The following is a 24,196-nucleotide window of genomic DNA, read 5'->3' as shown; positions in this document are numbered from 1 at the left end:
TTTCTGCACGAGTTAGGAAGGAAAACCCGAATATTCTTACAGCCAGGAGACAACCCGTGCCTAATATATACATACATGTAGAGTAAAAAAGAACCGATCCTGCATGGGAGGGTACCATCAACTGAGCTGAGTGTGGACTCTCAGTCTACCCCCGTGGAAGTGAGGTAACAAATGGATGCAGACCCAAACACCTGCCACCCGCTGCAGTTCCCTAAGGACCCACTACTGGCACCGTGCCACAAAGAACAACCCCCCCTGGGTACCAGCCCTCTGCCTTCGCTGGCAAGGTGACGCCGCTCCTTCCGTCCCCAGCTCAGCTCAAATGGAAGCCACGCTCGAAGCAAGCCGGCATGGGTTCCTAAGTTCTCCAGCCCCGTGACTCAAGCCTCCCTCCTTGCTCCTGGCAGGGCAGGAATGCCGCAACTGCACGAGGGTGCATATAGAGCTGCACGGGCCTGGGTTCTCCAACATCCACAAGCCGTATGTGAGCACCCACAGTGCTCAGTTCCACCTCTGTGACCGGGCAAGGGTTCACATAGAAAGGCTTATATCAACTCTGGCTAGAATGTACTAAACTACCAGGTTTGTCCAGTTAAGTGTTTCACAATGGATGACATTTTTTTTTCTTTGCCTTTGAGAAAAAAAAAAAGTAGAACAGCTCGTTTGAGCATACATAAGACAACCGAGCAGAGTGCAAATGAGAGAAAATCGGAGGAGAAGGAATACAGAATTAACTGTGAAATCAAGATCCCCTCCCCCTCACAAAAAAGGTGCATTAGTTATCAAGTTGAAAAAAATCGTCAAAGCAAAGAAATCAAGAGCAAAGACAACCTGTACAGAAACTAACAAAAATATACAATAGAAAAAGTTACTAATGCACCATTTAGTCACAGACTTTTTTTTTTAATATATTCATGGATTACCCGAAAGATCTTGAAAAACCCTATGTTGCTCCATGACCAGCACTTCCTGGCCGCAGACGAATTCTAAGTGACTTTCTGCTTGATGGTGGTTGTCTCCGGCCGGTGATCCTTCCTCTCGGACACGTTGCGCTTGACTTTGGCCGTGATCGGGGAGGACTCTGGGTTCAGCGAAGGACTCGAGTGGGACTTCTTCAGCGCCGCAGCCTCACTTTCGTTCTTGCACAGCAGCTCCTTGCCTCCCTCTTTGAGGATGCTGACGTAGATCTCATACCGGGTTTTCTGCGGGGCAGAGTCAGAGAAGCACGGCAGTCAGCACACTGTTCACAGGGGCGCAGGATGACGCTACACAACTCACACATCACCTCGACGCTGCAACATGCCCGCTCATCCACCAGCCTCACGCACCGCCTGGATGGGCAGGGGCACCTGGGAGGCAGCAGCCACGAGAGACTGGCTGTTGGACATACTCAGATTAAAAACACACCAAATGAGCCTCCCAGCTTGCATTTGTCTGGACTCTGATGGAATTCCAGCAGTGGAACTGCGTGCACACCTAGGCCTCACTGGCATGGCCGCCCACTCACGTCTCCACACTCCTTGTGACTGCACGCCCTCACACCACGGGGTCTGCTCTCCAGTGCCCTGCATGACAACATCTTCTAGAACGCACTCTGGCTTCTCCGCACTGCTTTTCTACTGGAGTTGGTCACTCCTTAGACTATGTGAACAACACAACGTTTGTAGCACCTTCAGATGATTCCTAATGCTTTTGTCACTCAGTGCCATTCCTTTTATCATCCAGTAGTTACTGAGTACCTGCTCTGTTTAAGGGGCTCCTTTCAAGGGGCTTTGTTTAAACAGCGCTCTGCCTCAGGATGTCTTTATTCCAAAAAATGTTGAGAACACCAGACATTGCTTTTTCCCAGACCCAAGCGAGTTTTGTTTTTGTTTCTGAGTCACAATAGAGAACTATTGTGTACACATACTGAAACTTATAAAAGGATCTCAGATTCTTGATTCGATACATGTTAGTCAAAATAGCTCTTTCACTAAGCTGTCTCAACACATGAAGAGCCTACAGAAAGACCAGAGCGCTCCACTTCTAGTCAAAGGAAGTCATATTTTATAAGTTGTCACAGCAGACAGCCACATTCTATCACGATTATTTATCTTTTAGAGCATTTTCAAGCCATCAGGGGGTTTTCTGTAGCATAGTTTTAAATCAGGAGTTGTATGGTGCAGTCTTTTTGAGCTGTCTTGCAACAGTTGAGCCAAGCTGCAGCTGGCCAGTGAATCTGCTCCAGGCTTGCTCAGTATCCACGTACAGGTGCTGGCCTTCGGCTGCTGTTGCTGACATGAACTGAGTGCCGAAACCCTGACTGCTGGTCTTTCACATGACAGCCATGCACAACTGGTGACATTTTATCCTTTATCCCAATCTGACAGAAAGGAGCCCTGGGATTGGAACGTGCTCAATCTGACCCCAGGACCCACGCTCTAAAGCTACACTTCCTCTCTGGCTGTGAACATGCACAAATGGATGCCTATTTTAGGACCATCTCTGACAAGCACTATTAGTGGGCCAATCAAAAACCACTATTTGATGTCCCTCCCACAACAACAACAACAAATGACAGAGGACCCAAGACCCTCCTGACCACAGGAGTGGACCTGTGGTAGAAGCAGTCTACCAAGGAGTTTATGGGAAGGGGAGTTTGCTTTATGGTAAGAAGGTTCTAGAACAGAGGTCACCATGCCAGCTTCTCACTCTTATTTCCTCCATGACATGGACATGATTTTAAAGCTGTTGTGCCATGATATAAGGCAGTGAGCAGGAAGACGGGAAATAACATGCTGGGCCTGAAAAAAAGTGAAAGAAAATAAGGCCCCAAATGTCTGGGTTGTTGATCACACTGCAAGCTACAGGAAGACCCAGGATTCCCAGCTACTTCTGGGGAGTCTTGCTAAATAACAGTCATAAGAATCATGATAGGTTAGACCCTTGTTCACCAGATATTGTTATCTGTAGCTTAAAAGCATTACTAATGGGAGACACACTCCAATTTTAATAAATCAACAAAGTTAAACAAGGCATAATATTTGAAATACCATATGAGAAAGTCACAGGAGAGATTTTTAAAAAGCCACTTTATGCATATATGCACTGTGAAACCTGCAGACCGAACTGGATTATCTCCACAGCACATACTGATCTTAAATCCTATTCATTCCAACTTAATCTGCAAGACTAACATGCACATCAAAACTGCTCCTCAGCTGGTATTGTGGCACGGCACGCTAAGCTACAACCTCCAGCGCCGGCATCCCAGATGGGTGCTGCTTTGAGTGTAGGCTGCTCCACTGCTCATCTTGCTCCCTGCTGATGTACCTGGGAAGGCAGAGGAAGACCTCCCAAGTACACGGACTCCTGCCATCTATGTGAGAGACCCAGAGGAAGCTCCTGGCTTCCTGGTCATGTGGCCATCTGCGAAGAGAAGCAGGATACTGAAGGTCTCTCTCTGCTTATCTCTTTGTAACTAAAATAATCACACACACACCAAAAACCCCCCACAACAATCCCAATAAGAACATGGTTTAGTAAAATGACAGATAGGCAGTTTAAAAATAGCCCCAGAAAGCCACCATAAGGCATTCTATTTCGTGCAGCTACAGCATTTTTTTTTAACAAGGAAAGGAGTATGAAGGACAAGTCTGTGACTTGAATGAGGACAAAAAGAAAAATTGTGACAGGGTCAGTTTTCTACTGCCTTTGAAGAAATTAACACCACTGGAAAAATTTACCTGAAAAGTGCGTGATAGAAAACCATCTCACCCACTCCTCCTGTGGCTCCAAGCTGCAAAGTGGCTGCTTCAATTAAGTGACATCAGCATGCCAATCAACAAACAAAAGGCAGGGCACAGCGGTTGGCACTGCATGAATCATCAGATCCACAGAAAAGACAAAGAGCAAAGGGGCTGGAGGGCGGGAGATAATAAGGGTTGCTCTGTTGTTCAGGGAAATAAAGGGGGAAAACCCCCTCTATGTTTAGGAACTTCCAACTGGTTGTGCTCCACTTCCAAGTTCCAGAGGCATACAGAGAAACAAGCCACGCCACAAACCCAGCAAGAGTACTTTGGATTTCATCATTTTCCGGGTCTAGCTTTCAATTGATACGCTTCTTCAAAACAATTTAGGATGGCACACTTGGTCAGATGAGCTCTAGTACCTTCAGCTGTGTCCTTCCAGCATTACAGACTCACTCAGATGCATAAATCCTTTTTTAAAACAAGATTTTATTTTGATCTGAAAGGCAGATTTACACACACACACACACACACTTCCATCCACTTGTTCACTCCACAAATGGCTGCAATGGCCAGAGCTAAGCTGAGCTGAAGTCAGGAGCCAAGAGAATCGCACTGTTCTTCCTGCCTGCACCACTTCTGGTCTGATCCCAGCGCGGTCATCCGGAGCCTGGGTTATCGCTCCAGCCACCTGACCATCCCTGAATCCCTCGCTGCTCTCAACGTGCCCTGTTCTGAAGGGACAGGGGTCTGCTAGCCACAACAAGCTGGAGTGCCACCTCTGCTCTATTCCGATGGCTGCTCATGCTCAAAAACACTTCACATCCCCCAAGCCCCAAAGGGCCTAGGAAACGGTACTCCACAGCAGGTGCCTGCTTCTCCAGCCTGTGGAGTTTACTCCTTCCCCCGGGCTCACAGTATGCTGTGAACCTAGCAGACACCTAACTTGGGGAGACCAGTGGCACTTGTTATTCACACTCCTCTAAAATCTACTTTCCCAGAAACCCACAGGGAGCTTTACTTCCTCTGTTTTTCAGGTCTTTCCTCTGATGGCTCTGGTCACTGAAACTCAAAACCCTAAATATCAACTTTACAGCTTTATTGTCCTTAACACCGACTGTTCTCTCCCCTGAGGACTAGATGCATCCTCCGATGGCAAGGGCTTTGCAGTTGGTTTATTAATGTGTTCCCAGCTAGTGAGAACACGCGGCACATACTGAATGGCAAATATGAAAAACACAGAATTCCCCATACCTGAAAGAAAATATATTTTTAGCCTATATTTTGTATATTCAGACCGTGGCACATTCTGGAGAAATGAAACCACAGACAGGGCTATAGACAGCGGATGCCCGATAAGTCACAACCTTGGAACCTGCGGGGCCACACCTTTGCCTTTTGTGTTCCGCCTTTCCAGGGTTTTCTACAAAAACACCAAGTCCGACCTGGCCAGTGTCAGAGCTGAGCCACCATTCAGGGGAGGCTGACCACGCCCTCTTAAGTCCTCCTGACCTTGGCTGACAAGACACCAGGCCCGCAAATCCTGCACGGTGCGCTGAGGCGAAGGCTGGCTTTCTAAGAGCTGGGGTACACTCTATCATGAGAAAGGCGGCAGCCAGCCCACCTCCGAGGTTCCCCAAACCTGAGCTCCTCTCACAGGGCAGCAGGCACAGAGCAAAGTGAGAAACCGGCCATGGTGTGTGAAGTCTGGGCGACCAGGTCTCGCGAGGGAGGCCTCTCACGATTCTAGCCAAACGCACACATCAGAAAGACAAAGCCTTGTCTAGGACTGTTGGGATCTGAATTCCAGTCATCCTCCCGTGTAACTGACCCCTGGATACACACTGCCGTACCAGCACACGGACAGTGTCGCCCTCATCAATACCGACCCGGGAGGGACTCTGTGCTGCTGTCATGAAATCAACAGTCAGCAGAGAGTTCTTACGGTAGAAAAGGGAAGACAAAACAACAAAAAGATGTTTACCATCTGTTCATGCTATAAAACAATCATGAGTTAACATGGCCTCGGGATGCAATGAGATGCTTCAAATGAGTCCATGCGAAGGAGAGCCATGTGGCCAGGTAGCTGCCATTAACCATACCACTGAATAGGAAGAGTGGTCTCATTTATTCTCCCCAATCATTACCCTTTAGTCAGTCTATTACACAGCCCCTTTTAGCCATGTGACCTTCCTTAAGACAGGCAGAGAGATTTGGAGAAAAAACAAGGGCTGCTACTTTTCATTCCGTCATTAGAGACCTGGCCTTGTTCTCTGCAGATTCATTCTCTGGCCATTTCTCCACAATTTCCTAGCTGCTTGCTCAGTGTCCTGCCTTAGGAAATGCCCACCAGTGGGAACAGATCTTTCACAGTGTAACATAACTCACTGCTTGGCATGGAATTCTCACCAATCCCAAGGCGGTGGTTACTCTGTCAATGAGCCTGAGTCCTGCCTCCCTGCTTGTGATCCCCCAAGTGAGCGCTCCTTCCTTTTCTTGATTTCTTAAGATCTGCTATTCTTGGGCCAGGCATAATGGCTCAATTGGTTAATCCTCTCCCTTCAAGTGCTGGCATCTCATATGGGCACCAGTTCATGTCCTGGCTGCTCTCTTTCCCACCCAGTTCTCTGCCCTAAGCCCTAAGGATAGCCTTAAGCCTTGGCACCCTGAATCCACTTTGGAGAGCTGGAAGAAGATCCTAGCTCCTAGCTGCAGACTGGTTCAGCTCTGGCTGTGGCAGCTACTTGGTAAATGAGCCACAGATGGAAGATCTTTCTGTCTGTCCTGTATCTGTTTTTCTAATGAAAATAAATTAATGTATTTTTTAAATCTGCTATTCTCATCCAGTTGGACCCCACACAGCAGTTACAGCTCCACAGTACCCTTATTAAGTTGATGCTCAATTAAATGGACACACACTTCTTGAATTGGTGACAGCATTCCCCTTCACTGGCACAAGGTCTGCAGTGAGGACTGGCCAGCTCCGTGTCCAAGGCTGTGCAGGTGCTCCTTGGGTTGCATGCTGAATGCTTGCTAGGGGGAAAAGAAAGGCTCAACTATTGATACTCTTTGAGAAGGAGTTTAATCACATCCTCAGTAAATCTGCATGTATCTGAATGAGCAGTTTCTTTTCTCCTGAGTCTGGCATACCACTTTGCATTTCATGTAATAGAAGAGTGCTGCTTCCTTTCGACCTCCGACAGGTGAACGTGATAACCTGAAGGAAGACGCGCCGGATGCTAACTTACTCCTGCTATCTGCATGCGGCCCTCCGCACTCGAGCAATCAACTCCTGAATACATTTCCTCCTGACATTTAGTTTCCTCACGCAGGCAGAGTAAAAGGCCATCTTAAGAGGAAATGAACAGAAAATCAATAATGTCATGCACATGGCAAAACACGTTCTGCTTCTGGATCTCCATGCTGGAAAACAAGTAAGCCGGAATACAAAGCACACAGAACACTTGTGAAGTGACCGCTTACACCGGACTACTCAGCTCTGCTTTCTATTCTGTGGACAGACAGACAGCACCACCGAGCGGCACCGAGTTCCCCTGACCACGTGCTCACCTATCCCACCTGCTAACTTAACAAAGCAGCTGCCAATAGGGCTCTTACACGAACACTCTCCTGGAAACCACGATTCTCAAAAAAAAGCCTTGAGGGTCTTTCTCTATGCCATTCCCATATCATGTCAGCACATGGCAGTAGCCACGGCCTAAACACGGAGAATGTCACACACCTTCAGTGTGTACAGTTGGCACTGGTGGCTTTCTGTGCCAACCTAACACGTGTCAACTCTGCTCTTCTCATTCAGCCCCCCTTTCTCCGCTGTTGTTCTCTAAATGAACTTTATGGATTTAACTCTGAAACAAAATTTCTGTGAATGATAAGCTTACCTTTCTATAATAATATAAGCAGAGTCAAAAGCTCAGAGGACAGGGTCTATGGAAAAGTCTGTGGGGCGTCACTTGTGTCATTCCCACTGGCCTGGCCCACCTTCTCCTACACCTGCCTACCTGCTCCCTCTAGCTTGCTCCCCTCCCCAGCAGTCCCTTCCGAGAGGAAAAAACGCCAGTGGGCTCTCAGTGAGCCTTCCACATCTTCCCCAGCCTCAGCAGGACGCACCTGGTGGCCATGAGCAGGAGTGACAGGCAGTGCTTCAACTGCCCTTCACGAAGGGAGACTGACAGGAAAGGAATGGGCTAACTGGAGTGTTTCATTCTTCCTGGAGTTTTGTGTTTACAAACACTGCTACTTCCCTCACTCTTTATATCTTTCCATGTTTGTTTGTTTTTTTACCCCTCATAATCCTTTCTTTGCAACCAGTCCATAATAGTATATCTATCTTAAAAAACAATAGAATTAAAAGGTACTTGAAAGGCAGAGAAGCAAGGGGCAGACAGAAGAGATGGAGAGAGATGTTCCATTTGCTGGTTCGTTCCCCCTGAAACACCTGTCACGGCTGTGGCGAGGTTGGACCGAAGCCAGGAGCCAGTGTACACCCTGGTGCTCCAGCCATCGCATCCTGCCTCCCAGGGGATACGTTAACAGGAAGCTGGAATTAGAAGTGGAGCTCAGACTCGAACCCAGGCACCCCAATATGGGATCTGGGCATCCCACGTGGCATTTTATTTGCTGTGTCACTCACCTGCCTCTCAACTGAAAATTTTTAAAACTTCACAAGGCTCATTTGGAAAATATTACATATTTTGTTTCTTAGGAAGAAAATCCAAAAAGTGAGATGCCCAGTTCCAAACCACAAATGGGCCAACCCCATAAAGATGTGCCACCCATAAGCCTCCCCACGCTGGGCGCTGACTACGCTGGTGTGCAAAGAATCTCAAGTTTGGCCTTGAGGATGTTGATCATAGCTTCACATAAAATTAACTCAAAAAGAAAACTTACTCCAATTAATGATTAGAATTTGCTGTCCAGCAAAATGGAGGAAAAAAAGATGTCCTTTGAAACAAATGATGTAAAAGCTAAGCTTCTATTTACCCAGGATAAGTAATTTGAGCTAAGGGAACAACACTTTATTGATAAGTGCTACAATTAGCTCTTACAAGCGCAAAGCTTGCCTTTCACTAATTTTCACATGTTGTTTTTTTCCCAAATTAAAATTTGACTTGCTACAGTAATATTTTGTATGCAGGTCATGCTGTAATCTTTTTGTCTGCATTTTGTTTATGCTGCTGACTGCAACAGAATTCCCTGATGTCATCTGAGCATCCTTCCGAGGTATGGTCCTGCACTTGTCACGGGCGCACAGCTCCCAAAGGGCCAATGCCCGTCTTCCAGGGCCAGTCCGCTCAGGCAATCCTTCAAGTGTGATCTGAGGAGCTGTCTTTCAATGCTGCTCTCCCCAGACATTTCATTCCCAATACTCGGCTAGTCCTTTTGGACTTGAAGCACTGTTACAAGTTCTGAATTCCCCATTCAAATGATCATTCGCACAGCAAATGCCATCAGCAACCAGCTCACCATGTGACATGAGCATGTCCTGTTGAATCCCCTTCCAATGGGAGGTTTCCACTCCGAGCAAGCACACCTGATCTAAGACACGAGTTCCTGCCAGGCTTCAGGTTCCCTAGGGAGAGAACAAGGGAGTGGCGCCACTTTTTGCTGGCGTCTCTGAGTAGGGGAGAGCCATTCAGAAGCATTTAAATGGATCTGTGGCATGTACGAGTTCACAGATTCTCTTTACTTAACATTGATGTTGATATTCTCTACTGAATTTTTAAATTATATTTTTCAGTTCCAGAGTTCTGTTCGAGTCTTTTTAATGATTTGCTTATTGAATTATCTGTTTTGTTCTCATACTGATTTTCTGATTCCGCTGGGTTTTTTTTTTTTTTTAATCTGTGTTAATCGGTGACTCACTGAGCTTCCCTAAACGGCTATTTGGAATATAAATTCATGCAATTCATTCATCTCTAGTCCATCTGCTACTTGATTAGTTTGTAGTCTTGTCCGAGGTGCATTTTTCTAAATGAACGCCTCTGCAGGGGGGTGGCTATGGAGAGGTCCTACTTCATCATCTCAAGCTATAACCACTCTACTTACCAGCTTCTCCTTTCACATGTAGCTGCTAGAAACACTTAAAACGGAACGTGTGCAGTTCACCATCTATTTCTATCGGACAGTGGTGACTGATGAATGATACACTTCTCAGAACATATCTATAACGTCAAGCTATGCATGACTGTAGATCAAAGCAGCTATGCACCCACCCAACAAACAATACCCAGGAGCAAGACCGAAGGCTTATGACAGAAATTAAACTATTCCTCCAAAATGATACTAATCCTTTCTTGATGGAACAGCCCCTGTATCTTCATTGTTTCCTAATAGGCCAAAGCTCTCAATGCCACTACATTGCATATTTAGCTTCCAGCATGTGAACTTTGGGAAATTTGTTCAAACTGCAGCATTCTGTTCTTGGTCCTGAAAATTCGTGCTCTCCTCACAATGCAAGATACATGAACTCTATCTCAACACAGGTGTTCCTGGACTTACAATAGGGTTATCGCCCAGTAAAGCATCACCCTGAAAAGGCATTAAACATAGTTGAAACTACTGACCAACATGCTTCAGCAACAAAGTGGACTGCAGTGGCGGTCACTGCCTCTTACAGTCGGAGGGCGAACTGAGGCCGCACTCGCTGCTCCTGCTCAAGTGTTGTAAGAGAACTGTGCCACATGTCCACGTTGCTAGCCTGAGAAAATACCAAGATTCAAGATGTGTTTTCTACTGATGGTTTTCACACTATTACAAAGCTGAAAACTTGTGAAGTCCAATCATAGAAGTCCATTTGTCTCAAAAGGTCTCGGTTTGTTCCAGAATCAACTTGTAAGTCCAAGGTTCAGAGCCCTCCTCTGAGTCATATATATGTGAGAATTCAAGGCCAGAGAAGTCCTGAGGCAAGCTCCTTCCAGCTATGAGCTTGTGAAATCAAATAAGTTATCTACTTTCAAAATATCATGGTGAGATGGGTATAAGGATACATTGCTATTCTAAGAGTAAACGACATGAAAAAAGGGATTACTGATTCCAAGTAAGTCCAAAGCCAACATGGAAGATAAACATTAAATTCTAAAGCCAAAAGAAGTATTTTTGACTGCATTTTCTGCATCTCTGGCCTTCTCCAAGGCCCAGGGCTTAGGGCTTAGCACTTTCCTTGGGTTGGTCCAGGCAGCAGCAACTACGGGCTCTGGAGTAGCTCTACTGTGTTGGGGTCTGAAGGGGAGCCCAACACCTGCCTTCCCTGGGCACTGTCCTAGTGGGAACTCCTTGGCAACCTCACTCTCGGCTCCATTAAGCGCTCTCCTAGAAGGGTGTTGTGTGGTGGCCTCGGTCCCTGTGACAAGGCTGTGCCTGGGCCCCCCTAGGTCTCTGTGACATTCTTTGAGATTTAGGCTGAAGAAGCCATGTTCCAGCTGTTGCACTCTGCATGTCTGCACGATGGATAATGCCTTCCTAAGTGGTGGACTGCACTGAGTTCCCCTGAGCCCATCTAGGCCATCCCTGGAGCATCAGAGAGGTGCTGCATTGAGAATTCAGGAAGAAACCAGCAAGGTCTTGTGGATGTGCTAAGGGCCTACTCCAGGGCTGTTATGTGACGGCAGCTGGGGAGGGCTCTGAAATGACTTCAGATGCTGCTCTCAATAGACTCTTCCACAAACAGTGTTGCCCACACCTTTGGTCCCCTAGCTTAAAGAGATTCTTTCATTGTTTACATGCCCAGGCTGCAAATTTTCCAGAGCTTTCAGTTCTATTCCCTTTTCATTTTTGAATTTTTTCTCTCCCTCCTCCCCTTCCCACTGCCCATCTTACTGTATGTAGTTTAAAAGCATCTAAGTAGCTCCTTTACCACTTTGCTTAGCAATGTCTTCCATGAAGACATTCTAGTTTATGCTCTTAAATTCTGTCTTTGGGGGACTGGCGTGACAGCTTAGTAGCTAAATCCTCATCTTGCAACTGCCAGGATCCCATATGGGTGTCAGTTTGTGCCCCAGTTTCTCCATTTCCCTTCCAGCTCTCTGGTTGTGGCCTGGGAAGGTAACAGAAGATGGCGCCTCCATATGGAGAGCTTAGCTTCCATGTAGCCATGATGTCATCTCCAACTTCCTGATCCTGGATGAGACAAAAGTATATCATGGGAAAAGTGGGTGTGCTAGATTGACAGGTAAGAAGGTGGAGTTAAAATTCAAGGCCAGTAGAAATTCCACCTCACCTTTCCCTACGTAATATTCCTGTCTAGTTCTCCTATAGCAAATGCTAAGAGGTAAGTCCATGTTCAGGAATACTCAAAACATATATACCTGGCTGTAGTGTATATTATTGGGTTTATAGTCTGGGGCCAACAACAACAACAAAAAAAGCTGTAAGATGTGATGGAGTAGGAGGGGTAACACACAGCCTGTCTCTCCTACATGCATTGAAATTCAAATTAGAACACAGTCAACAATGCATTGGCAAGAGTCGACATTAGTTCCGTGAAAACTCATTGACACTGACATCGTATCGACCAGCTTTCCAGCTGACTCTTTAGGAACCCTGGGACCCCGTGATTCTTCTGACCTTCAGTAGCTCTTAATTAGTAAACCCAACACAGCCCAATCTCATGTAAGAGGTTTGGGCTGCTGCACCTCCTCTCCTTAGTCAGTTCTTGATTAACAAAAGGATCAGCCGCTCAACCTTCAGGAAACATCTTAGTGTGTGTGAAAAATATCTTAGAAGAAATAGCACCTCCACTTGTAATTGCTGTTTCTTTTAAAGCTAAACAAGCAGAGCCCAAGTGTTGGGGCAAAATACAGTGTTACTAAGGGAATTTCTTCAAAGGTGCTGCCTCTCAGAGAGGCCAGGTGCTGTCCAAGTTTTTATATCTGACACAAACCTCCCATGTACCCCTCACATCTGATGCATTTCCTGATATTTCCAGAAGCATGGAGCTCAACTGAAGCATTTTTGAGAAACAGATAAAGCAAAAGCAAACACATTTAGGACATGAGGCTATTTCTATTATTTATTTAACAGAGTTGGGAAATGACACTTGGCTTCTCAATGTACACTTACCATGCTTGACAACTCTTTCAAAAGTAGGGTTAGAGTCCAAGAGAATTCTTTTATGAACTAATAGTCACAGTTTGGAGCTATCCATTTCATCAAAAGTAAGACAACGGAGGGGGAACAGTAGTTATCACTGAGCAGTTTGCTGCCTTGATAAAGGCAAATATTTTTCCAACAGGTTAAGATGAAATCTTGCTCCCTCTAGAATATTTTTTTAATAAGCCCGGAACCTGCAGACTTATCAGGATTTCTAAGTACTTCCTGTCAGTGAAGCTTTAACGGGCTGCCGAGGCACGGAAAGGTCTACGGCTTTTGGCTCAATATGGAGAGCAGTTTTTAGTCAGAGTAGGCTGGAAATATAAACAACTAGAACACATCAAGTTAGGAACATCCCCTGTGTCATTATTAACAGACTACTTTTTCATCCCAAATGAAAGTCTTTTTCCCTGCTAAGACTCCTGAAAACAACGAGAGTAAACGACAGCTGATGATCTGCAGCAACAGGTGAGAGCGAACTCAGGCTTAGGACTCTCCTTCGGCGCCAACAGGGTCTGCGGTCCCTGTTCCTGCCCTGCCAGCTCCACCTGAGGCTCCCGCCGAGCTGCATGCTGCTTGCTGGCTCCTTCTCACCTGCCTACCTGGGTTTTTTTCTAACCCTGTACAGAGATAAATGACGTTCTCCGTGTTATCCGTTATTCACAATCACACGGTCACCCCTTGCTTGGGGGATGAGCCACCTGCTCAGGGATGCTGCTAAGGAGGCAATCGCTCTATTCCACAAGCACTGACAGAGAGCTTGGGGTGGCTGCATTAACAGTACACTGGACTCTGTGGAATACTACCACCTCAAATGTTTTAAACTTCAGTTGGTGGAAAAATCATGATTTCCTTCTTAAAAGGATTATTTTGATTAAAAATTGCTTTTACTTGACATCTTCACATGTCTGCGTCCCTAGCAGACACAGGCTAATGCTCCTTGACAAACAGCCCAACACGCTTGACAGATGAGCATAAGAACTCGATACTAATGCGTGCGGGGCCTTGGAATGTAATCGTCTAGCTCTTTGGGGAGATATTTAGATGGAAGCAATGCTTAAGCCTCATAAAAAACTTAACGCCAGGAAATGGAAATGCCCATTTGTGCTGAGTTGTATTTTCAGGAAAGGGGGCAACACAGTAGACTCAAACACAGAGGGTTTGAGTCTGCAATGCCAACCTTCAGTGGCAACCTTGCCAAGGTCTTGTGGCCATCCTCACCCCCAAAGGACAGGCTCTTCCCTTTCAGAGTCAAGAGCCCCAAGCGCGGTGCTGGGAGGCAGAAGCAGGTGTTGGGAAATTTAATTAGCCTGTGTGAAACAAAAGGGCTCCTGGCTTGAAGCTACTGCCGAAGTGTGAAGAATAACGATTGTTGCAAACTCCCATTTCCCAAGGTTGAAGCAGCCTGGGGAAAGACAGGTGCTTCATTCTCTGATGTTTTCCTCTGAAATATTTTTCCAAGTCTCTCTTTCTTTTTGGTCAGGCTTTCACAGCTTTTGTTAACAAAAATTTTACCTTTACCAAAAGCAGTATTTTTCTTGGTATAGTCATCTGCCCACAGCAAACTTGTTGCTTGACCATGAGGCAAACTAGTTCATGGGCCCACAGGGTAGGTGCTACCTTTTGGCTCGAATGCTACATCTGATGACAGACATTTTAAAATTCACTAAGTGATTTTTAAGGCTTCCATGAGATCCCATCTAGTTCAACAAGCACGTACTGAGTGATGACTGACAGAGCTCGAAGCTCCTGCCCTCCCTGGGCTCACAGTCTGGGCCGTGTGGACTCTTAGAGAATCCACTCTGCACACAACTCTACAAGAAAAGAAACTATGTTGTTTTAACTTCATATCTGTTGTTGACTTTGTTTCATGGCTTCTCTTTTAAGGGAATGTATAGTGATGGCGTAGTAGAGACTGCCATAACCAGATGTGGACATACAATGCAATATGCATCCCTACTTCCAAATAGAAGATGGACTCCCAATGAAATTGTTGGACAGATCTAGGCAATGGGGTGCTGGACTGTCTGACATTGTGTGTAGCAGCAATGTCAGGACACACTTCAATAACAGGCTGATGGAATCAAGACTCCTTATGAAGGACTATACTATCGTAATAATATGGGGAACATTAGGTGGGGTGGGTGGGAATTTGAGGGGGAAATCCCAGATCCTATGTAACTGTACCATAAAATTCAAAATAAAAAAAAAATGTATTTTTTTTTTAAGAAATCGAACATGGGGCAAACTCTAGCAAATTCTCTAATGAATCCTCAGCTGAGAGATCTAGAGGGAGCTTTTCATAGGAAGAATCCACAGAATCTTCCCAATGGAAAAGAAAGAAAAAGGACAGAGGCAGAAGAGCACTTTGAATCAAGGTGTGAGTGGAATGAACCAAAATGTCCCTCAGGTAGAGGCCACCATGGGAAAGATCAGGATTGTGGAAAGGTAGGGGAGCCAATTCTTAAGATTCACGACCAGGTGCTTACTCAGAGGGTCAAAGGGTGCAGCTGTGTGAGGGAACACCCAGGCAGCTGTGGAGCAGAGCAAAAGATGGGATGTGGGCTGAATCTCAGCAAGACGACAGGGGAAAAGGCATGAGAGAGACAGGCATCAAAGCACCATGTCCAGGGGAGAGAGAGGGCCATGCCTGCAGCCTGGGATGCCTGGGAGCAAGCCCAGGGCCAGTGAGGAGGCTCCAAGATACTGCAGAGCCCCCATAAGCACCCTGGAGCTCAGACGACGCTGTGTGGAAGCCTGAGGAGGAAGCAGCACTGGGAAAGTGGAGCAAAGGACGAGTGTTGGGAAATGACATGCATGGGGGCCGCGTTGAATGCAATATGAAGAGATGGATGAGAAAATTCTATTTTAGACTAAATGCTAATGACTTTAAACACCACCACCACTCAGGATCTGAAGGTGGTGACTGAGGGGCAGAGTCAGAGGCCTGCATAACCCTGATACACACTGGGAGAAAATTTGGCCAAAGGAAGTGTTTGGAAATGGATTGGTTTCAATTTGCTTTCAAATCGCCACCTTTCTATGGCAAGGTCCATGATCAACAGACCTTCACCATTCTTGTGTGACTGCTCCACGTAGCAATTCCCTAGCGGCAGGAAACAGTAGGGGCAAAAGCGGATACTTTGCCTTCCTCTGTCGCTTGTGGCCTCTGCAGTCTAGACGGACTGGTCCTCTGCCAGGAGGGACACAGAAGGCAGCTGCCCACCCCGGGGCGTCCTTCTACTGTTCTCTTCCTTCCTTGTAGCAGGCACACACACACACCATTGCAACCAAACAGGCCATCTGATTCTAGATGCATAAATGGACAGCCATTCTTCCACATCTGGCGGTTATGTAGAACCATGCATTCAAGGGGTCACAGTAAATTCAACTGGGAACTCCCAAGTGAGAGGAAGAGCCCACGTGTGGGCCCCACACCTGGAAGAATTAGTAAGAGGTGTTTGCCTCTCAGACAAATCACAAAGACGTCTGACATACCTCGAACTCCAGGTAGTGGTCTTTTAGTTTGTACTCATCTACCTCCTTGGCTTTGACCTTCTTGTCAGGGGGGTAGGAGCGGTGCTCGGCCAGCTCGGTGGTAATCTGCTTCAGCTTGCTTTCATGGGATTTCAGCTGCTCCTCCTGCAGGAAATTATTAGTCATTTAGTGCCCCCAAATACAGCAATAAATGCTAAGTGGTTTCAAAAATATATTTTTTTTAAGAAATACTAATATAAAGAGAACAGATTTTGTGCATTCCATAGGTACGGTTCTAAGCAGATAACCACACTTGAAGATCTCAATGAATGCCGTGTGCCTCTGCTGCCATATCACCCCACATTTTTCACACCAGCTCTTGCATATTCCTTTTGAGGACGGCAAACAAGGCTGACCTCCCTAACCAGCGGAGCTGTGACTGAGTTGGGACCAGGAGTCGTAAGAGATGACCTTGACAGGCAAGCGACCAGCGCAACAGCTGAGCTCGGAGCCAGGGAGCCAGGCTACCTGGCCTCTTTCTTTCATTCTCATTCAGCAAACTGCCAGTTGCTCTAGCTTGTGAACGAAATGTCCCCACACGCATATCTTCCACTTTTAAATTGTGTATTTTCTTCTCTTTTATTAACAAGAGAGGCAGGGAAACAGATACCACATGAATAAGCTTACATTTTTTGATGTCTGCTTCACACATAAATACACCGTGAGAATGAATTTGGTTCAGCCCACAACACCCGTAACAGCTAGAGCCTGGCTGAAGGGGAGAGCTGGAAACCCCATCCAGGTCTCCCACGGGTGGCAGGGACCCAACCCTGAGCCCTCACTGCTGTCTCCCAGGTCTGTAGGGGCAGAACTGAAGTGAGGAGCCACAGGTGAGCACTCCAACCCCAGCAGCCCAACAATACTACCAAAAATAATTCCTTCAAAGCTATTTGAGGGCCCGGCGCGGTGGCGCAAGTGGTTAAGGTCCTCGCCTTGCACGCCCGGGATCCCATATGACCGCCGGTTCTATCCCAGCAGCTCCGCTTCCCTTCCAGCTCCCTGCCTGTGGCCTGGGAAAGCAGTCGAGGACGGCCCAAAGCTTTGGGACCCTGCACCCACGTGGGAGACCCGGAAGAGGCTCCTGGCTTCGGATCGGCATAGCATCGACCGTTGCACTCACTTAGGGAGTGAACCATTGGACGGAAGATCTTCCTCTCTGTCTCTCCTCTCTGTATATCCACCTTTCTAATAAAAAAAATAATAAAAATAAATCTTAAAAAAAAAAAGCTATTTGAACATCTTCTAAAAATGCTTCTGTGTCTGCTGTTGCCCTCCATGGTGGTAAAGGGTTTTCACTTCCTTTAACCCTTAATGACCCCGAAACATGTTTCAGCTAAAATGTACCTGCTGAGTAATGTTTACCTCAACTATCATGGACACAAAGCACCAAATGTGTCAGGACTGACCATTATGTACCATGTTTCTATTTTAGCGGCACGGTATCTATCATGTCAGGTAGCTAAAAAGATATTTCACCAAATTCCAGCAATACCAACAAAATATCCTGAGGGGTGTGGTGGGGTTGAGGGTCTTTGGATCACACGTGCCAGACAGAAAGGAAACCTTCTAGTATTCAGTAGCATAATGGAGTGGCCACGGCTCAGCAACCTGTTAGAGATTTTGCAAAGAACTAGAGAGGGGTCTTGAATGTTCTAAACAGAGTAGTACAAATGATGAAGAAATCTCAACTCCTGATTCGATAATCACACATTCAACATGTTACTAAATCGTCACTGTGGACTCTATAAATATCTGCAGTTAAACTAATAAAAATAATTTAAAATGATGCTTGACAGATTCTTGATACAAAGACACTGTAATTCTCTTGCAGTCCTAACACTATGATGGCTAACTATTCCTTTTCTTTTCCATTCAAATCATCCAAGTTCTTAAACATTATTAGCAAAAAGTAAATGGAAGAAGACAGCTAAAAAGAATGGATAAGACTTGGGGATTTTTTTTTGTATTTTGTATATATTATTTTGGAGCACCACCATAATTTCAGAAATATAAAAACTATGTTACAGAATAATGGAAATAGTTTAAAAGACTATCCGAATGATCAAGGCATTAATGATAACGATTATATAGCATCATTATAATTTTTTAAAATAAAAGATCAAGAAATTATTAGTCATATATAGCAGCAGTCTTTGGGAACTTTAATAATGACATGCATTTTAAGCATCAAGCAAGGAAAAATCCCGTGCTTAAAACCATCAGTGTACAACAATAAAAACTAAACAACAGAGGACCCGAGTGGAAAAATGAACAAAGAGATGGCAGCAACATATAGACTGAAGGAAAGAAGGTAGTCTTTAATGATCAACTTTAGCAAAACAAAACACGCAGAGGTCCCAGACAAGCACAAGAAAAAAAAAAAAAAAAAGCAAGCAAAGCCACCCAAAATCCTATTTTGATATTTAAAAATGGGATTTACACCCTCAAACCTACAATGTGTACACCAATAATGCTGAAAGTCAGCGAAAATGTGTTTGAGGTAGCTTTCTTTTTGTCTTACTTTCTCCCAAGGAGACTGCAAATCTCACTATGGACTGCACAGGTCCCCCCTCACCTTCACACTCATTCTGAAGCCCTAAACTGAGCACAGGTGCACCTGCAGGTGGCGCCTCTGAGGAAGTCATCACTGCCGAGGCTGCGGCTCTCAGCCTGTAGGACTGGTGTCCTGAGAGAACACGATTGCTGTGTGCTGCTAACAAGGAAAGCCTTGGAGAGGACCCAACGCACGGGTGGCTGTGACAACCCCGTGTTCAACAACATTCAATGCTGCCATGCTCGGATCCTGGACAGCCAGTCTCTAAAACTGTGAGAAAACGCCTGATGTTTTAGCCACATATCCTGTGGCATTTCGTTATGACAGCCTGACCTGAGACTACATCAATAGTTCTGAACCTCTTTTAAAATTATTTTCCTTTGTGTGTTTACATAAGCTACTTCATAGAACGTTTTGATGAAAGATGTTTGCTGACTGGAATACTTTGAAATATGAAAGAATGATTTTTCTTTTTTTTAAAGCAACATGGTTCAGATACTGAAGAAATCATGTTGAATGAAACATAAAAATATTCTTGCACTTAGTATTTGGTTTGGAAAATGCAATAAATGTAAGTTTCAACTCCCTGCATATAACTTGTTCATCTCATGTTTTTCATATGCTATGCAACAGTGCATGATCGACAAAACACACATGCATGTTCTACAGTTTGTATATCCCATATAGAAACTCCTGAAAGCTTTTTCTGTTGTCTGTCTTACAGATCTGACGATCACAATATTAGGGAGTGATTTAGGTTGTTCTCTTATGAAAATGGACATGAAAAAAGACAAAGTTGGAAGCTCACATACTTTCCCTTTTATCTTTGCTTATATTTCTTTCGGGATGTATACATATATGAGGTGACTTTAAAAATATTTTGATGCAAAAAAAAATATTTGGGAACCTCAGCATGAAAGTGTTCTACAAACAGCTGGTGACGGGCTGGCACTGTAGCTGCATGGGCAGCCCAGAGCCAGGGCATCAGTTGGAGTCCTAGGTGCTATGCTTCCATCAAGCTCTCTGCTCAGGTGCTTGGAAAAGCAGTGCATGATGGTCCAAACACCTGGATCCCTGCCCCCCGCGTGGGAGATCTCATGGAGTTCCAGGCTGTTGGCCTTGGTTGGCCCTGCCTAGGTCATTGTGGGCATTTGGGGTGAAGCAGCAGACAGAAGGTGTGTTTTTCTCCTCCTCCTTCCTGCCACGTGATCCCCTCCACCACCTTCAATTAACTAAATCAACCAACTAATCATTTTTTTAAGTTAATAGGAAATACATATCATGAGGCAGGAAAGGTTTGGTTTTCAAAAATAGTTTGACCCAAATGAATTTAATTTTTCCAGTTATTTTGAAGTATCTTCATATAAACTTTGTCTCATTTAGTGCTTACCACCTCTTTGAGGGTCAAACCAAACCAAACCAAACCAAACATCACTTTTCCCATTCTTTCAAATCCTCCAGCATCCAGAACAATGTTAACAGAGAAGATGGTGTGTAGCAGTTTTGGTTGATAGGTTTTTGCCTGCTTAACATTAACAGCTTGTATAAGCTCACAGCAAAAGCCATCAATCCTGTCCTTATGATACACACAACACCTGAATGGCACCATGATGTGCAAGCCCATCAGTAAACAGCTGAAGACCAGACCAGCACTAGAGCCTTGTCAAAGCCAGTGGGCTGGAATTTAGAACAAACAGTATGTGTCTCTGAGTTATTTTGGAAAGGGCTACTCCAGAAAGCAGCACCAGAGAGATTCCATCTTACCGATTCATAGCTATGACTTTTGAATACAGTGTTTACTCAGCTTAGGTGTAGTAACTTGCACATGGTTTCATGTTTTATCATGGACTGCACAGCCATGTGCTAAACATGGATCTTTAAGAAATACATATAAAATACATCTTCTGTGGAGAGGTATGGCCACCAGGTAAGGCTTGGGGCTGCATCTCACAGCTATTGAAGGGTGAGTGACACAGGGAGAATCGTCTTTTTAATCAGAAGGACGCAAGGGAAGGAGGCAAGATTAGAAGAACAGACATCTGGTTGTAGACGTCATGTGGTCCACAGTTTTCCAAGCTGGGGTGTATTTATGTGCCAGGAAGATGATCCATTAAGGAGAATTTTAAAACATTAGTAATGAGATAGAATTCTTACATAAAAAAAAAATCCTTGTATCCTGTATCTAGTCCCAGATAAACAAATTCACTTATGAGTTCTAAATGCTTTTAAATAAATTTTTCAATCACTGAGAAGAATTTTAGAAACTTAAAACCTTAGCACGATGAAATGTTAGTTTACTTGATAGCAATATTGGCGGTGACAGTAGGACGTGTCATATTTTATTTTTAAGAGAAACATGTGAAAATGTTCAAATGTTTCATGTTGAAAAGGACCAAAAAAGTTAGGTGACCTGCAATTTAGGTTCTATGGGAAAAATCTGAATGAAGTAAGGAACATGGATAAGGACATGAAAGGTACTTAGAGCTCAAAATGATGGGTCTTTGTAACAGGAAGTGTGAAACCAGGTAGATACAGTTTGAGGACAAACTGAAAAGTGGCTTCTTTCTCTGAAATCCCACAGCTCCCAGCATTCACCTCGCTTGCCTGCTCTCAGCACCTGCCTTTGGTCAAGTCACAGCGTGTGGGTGAGAGCTGCTTCCGTGTGCAAAGCAAGTACAGGGCATCCTTGCTTTCTGATCAGTGTCCATCATTAAGACATGCCTCCCCCCTACCCCAGTTATCCATGGTCACAAAGTGTTAAACTTGCTGGAATTAAAAGAAAAATAGGAGGAGAGGCGCAACTGTCCAGAGAATGGGAGTGTTGCCTGTCCAGTGTAATGAACAGCCCTCACCCTCCAGTCACCTGCTGTGTATCAGACAAAGAAACACTAACCAGCCTGGCCTAGATTGGGAAGTATACATTTTAAACAAGTCCCAGTCTTTTGTTTGTTTGTTTTAATTTAATGGCAGAGTTACAGAGAAGGAGACAAACATACCGAGAAGCCTTCCACCCTCTCGTTCATTCCCCAAGTGACTGCAACGACAGGGGCTGGACCAGACCAAAGCCAGGAGCTTCTTCCAGCTCTCCTATGTGGGTGCAGCGGCCCAAGCAATTGGACCATCCTCTGCTGCTTTCCCAGGCACATTAACAAGGAGCTGAATGGGAAGCGGAGCAGCCTCAACTCGAGCCAGCACCCATATGAGACACCAGTACTACAGGTGGAAGCTTAATCCATGTCACAATGCTGAGTCCCTCCTGTTGCATTTTTTAAATTTAAAAAGCATGACTTCCATGAGTATACAGGGAGATCCTGATTAGGTACCAAAGAGCTGTGAGCTTCTGTGCTCCCAGAAGGAGGAAACAAACTTGAATTCTCAAATTGGTGTCACCACCCTCAACAGAAGAAGAAAAAAATGTGCTCTGGCAACACTGCCAGAAAAACAACCGAGGAAGGTGACTCCGCCCACACAGCAGAATTGTTCAGGAAGAGCTGTGCTGCACTGACAATATTCCATGCTAATAATTAAGCTAATATGTTTTGGATAGAAGACAAGAATAAATTAAAGGAAAGCTCACAAATGACAGGGTGATGAACAACATGTCTTAAAAGTACCAAACAATCTTTTAATTGAATGTTTAATTTCTTCTTAGCACTGTTTTTCTTCCCCCTGCCCCCCCAGCAGAGTACACACATTGATGCACATGCATGTTATAAATTGAAATTATTCAAAGGTTGTGGCAATTAGGAAGTTACTGCCAGGTAGGAGGATCAGCTCTAGAGACCGAGCTAGAGTAGCAATTAGCAACAGGGAATAGAGAGTGCAGGGGTGGGGTGCATTTTGACCCCAGTGGACACTGGGCAATGTCTGAAGACATTTTTGGCTGTTACATGTTAGGGGATGCTATTGGTATCTTGACGGTAGATGTTTGGGATATTGTCATGCAATCAATAATTCACAGGAGGGCCCCCAGCAATAAAAAATTACCCAGGCCAAAAGGCCAATGGGGCAGAGGTTGAGAACAGCTGGGCCCTGGAGGAGCCAGGATTGGCTGCTGCAGATGCACGGGGCCCAGCACAGACATCTCCAAGAGCTTGTAGCTGCAGTGAGGTCTCCCACCCATCTGTGCCAAACTGTGGGCAGACTAACCTTTCTCTTCCTCCTTATAACTGATTCTTTATCACCCGCTTGGTTTTCATATATTTGTTGCCAAATTGTTCTATTACTCTCAAAGGTAAAATATCCTTTTTCTTTTTAGTGAATGCAAATTATGATCTGGGCAAAGAAATGACACAGAGTTAGTGATAGGGAACAAAAACCCTTAAATATTCTAGAACCACCTCCTCAGTTTCCAGATGGGAAACAGTGCTACAAAGCCTTGGTGACTTAATGGGAGTGGGGGTAGGAGAAATTACATTACTCCTTTCCAAAGAAGTACATTCCTGCTACATGTGGCCATCTTGATACATGCAGGACGCATCTTGTGGATTTCATTTTCATATTTAAAATTGTGAAGTCCTCACTTTGATTACAGTGTATATGCTGGTTTTTTAGGCAAGTCCATGGATTTTATGCACAAAGTAGAGAGAAATATTATTTAAAAATATATACCTGACTTCTAGCTCCTTACAAGATATTTGCCTAAAACGAGAGATTCTGCCTTGATAAAGATGTTTGCTTGCTTGTTCTCTTGGTTAAGATACACAAATACATGAACATGCACACATTTTCAAGCCCCTATGACCTATGAGTGTACTTAAACCAGGACAGTACTGACATTTTTCATAACAGCAAGTAAATATGGCTGCAGATTCTCTAGTGAGGGAAGAACCAAGACCAGCTCCCATGTGGGTTTCTCGAGATGGCATGCCGAGGAGCACCTGCTTCTGTGCCAGCACCCTTTTCCTTGGCACCTTTCATGGATGTGACTGAAAGACCTAGAAACATGACAGTGATGGAACATCCACAGTGAAATGAACTGGATCGAATTCCGCATCTGAGGCTGCTTAGAGCTACTCCTGAAGCTATTTTATGTTTTCAGCTCAGCTTCTTCTTCCTCTTAGTTTACATAATGTGGTTTACTGACAAGCACATTCCTGTTTATGGTAACTACCCACATGTAATGTAGGATTATGCATTTGCCTCGAGAGCTAACGCTTGCGTTGGGCAGATGGTGGGGCTGAGCAACACGTCTCCTGGCCATCAATGACAGCCTTTCCTTTCTCTCAAAGCTCTGGAGTCATGGTTTTGGGAAATAAAACACCATTCT

At 45.1% G+C, this 24,196-nt stretch overlaps 1 protein-coding gene across 7 annotated transcripts in view; it reads right to left on the bottom strand.

The window, feature by feature from the left end:
• Positions 1-309: 309 nt before the first annotated feature.
• Positions 310-24,196, bottom strand: part of PSD3 (pleckstrin and Sec7 domain containing 3) — a 268,216-nt gene continuing 244,329 nt past the window's right edge. For 3 of the 7 annotated variants that reach the window (XM_040971307.1, XM_040971310.1, XM_040971309.1), the window contains exons 16-17: positions 16,335-16,478; positions 875-1,202 (exon numbers count right to left, since the gene is read on the bottom strand). In XM_040971307.1, coding sequence (XP_040827241.1) covers positions 987-1,202; positions 16,335-16,478 — 360 coding nt within the window. In that variant the 3' untranslated portion in view covers positions 875-986. Of the gene's footprint in view, positions 1,203-16,334; positions 16,479-24,196 lie in introns of all 7 variants that reach the window. The other 4 variants (XM_040971312.1, XM_040971313.1, XM_040971311.1 and 1 more) reach the window with 3 other exon arrangements.

The sequence above is a fragment of the Ochotona curzoniae genome, unplaced genomic scaffold, assembly GCF_017591425.1.
Source record: "Ochotona curzoniae isolate NIBS_2020 unplaced genomic scaffold, NIBS_Ocur_1.0 contig_21, whole genome shotgun sequence".
NCBI lineage: Eukaryota > Metazoa > Chordata > Mammalia > Lagomorpha > Ochotonidae > Ochotona > Ochotona curzoniae.
The sequence above is the reverse complement of the archived record's forward strand: the minus strand, read 5'-3'. Positions and strand labels throughout refer to the sequence as shown.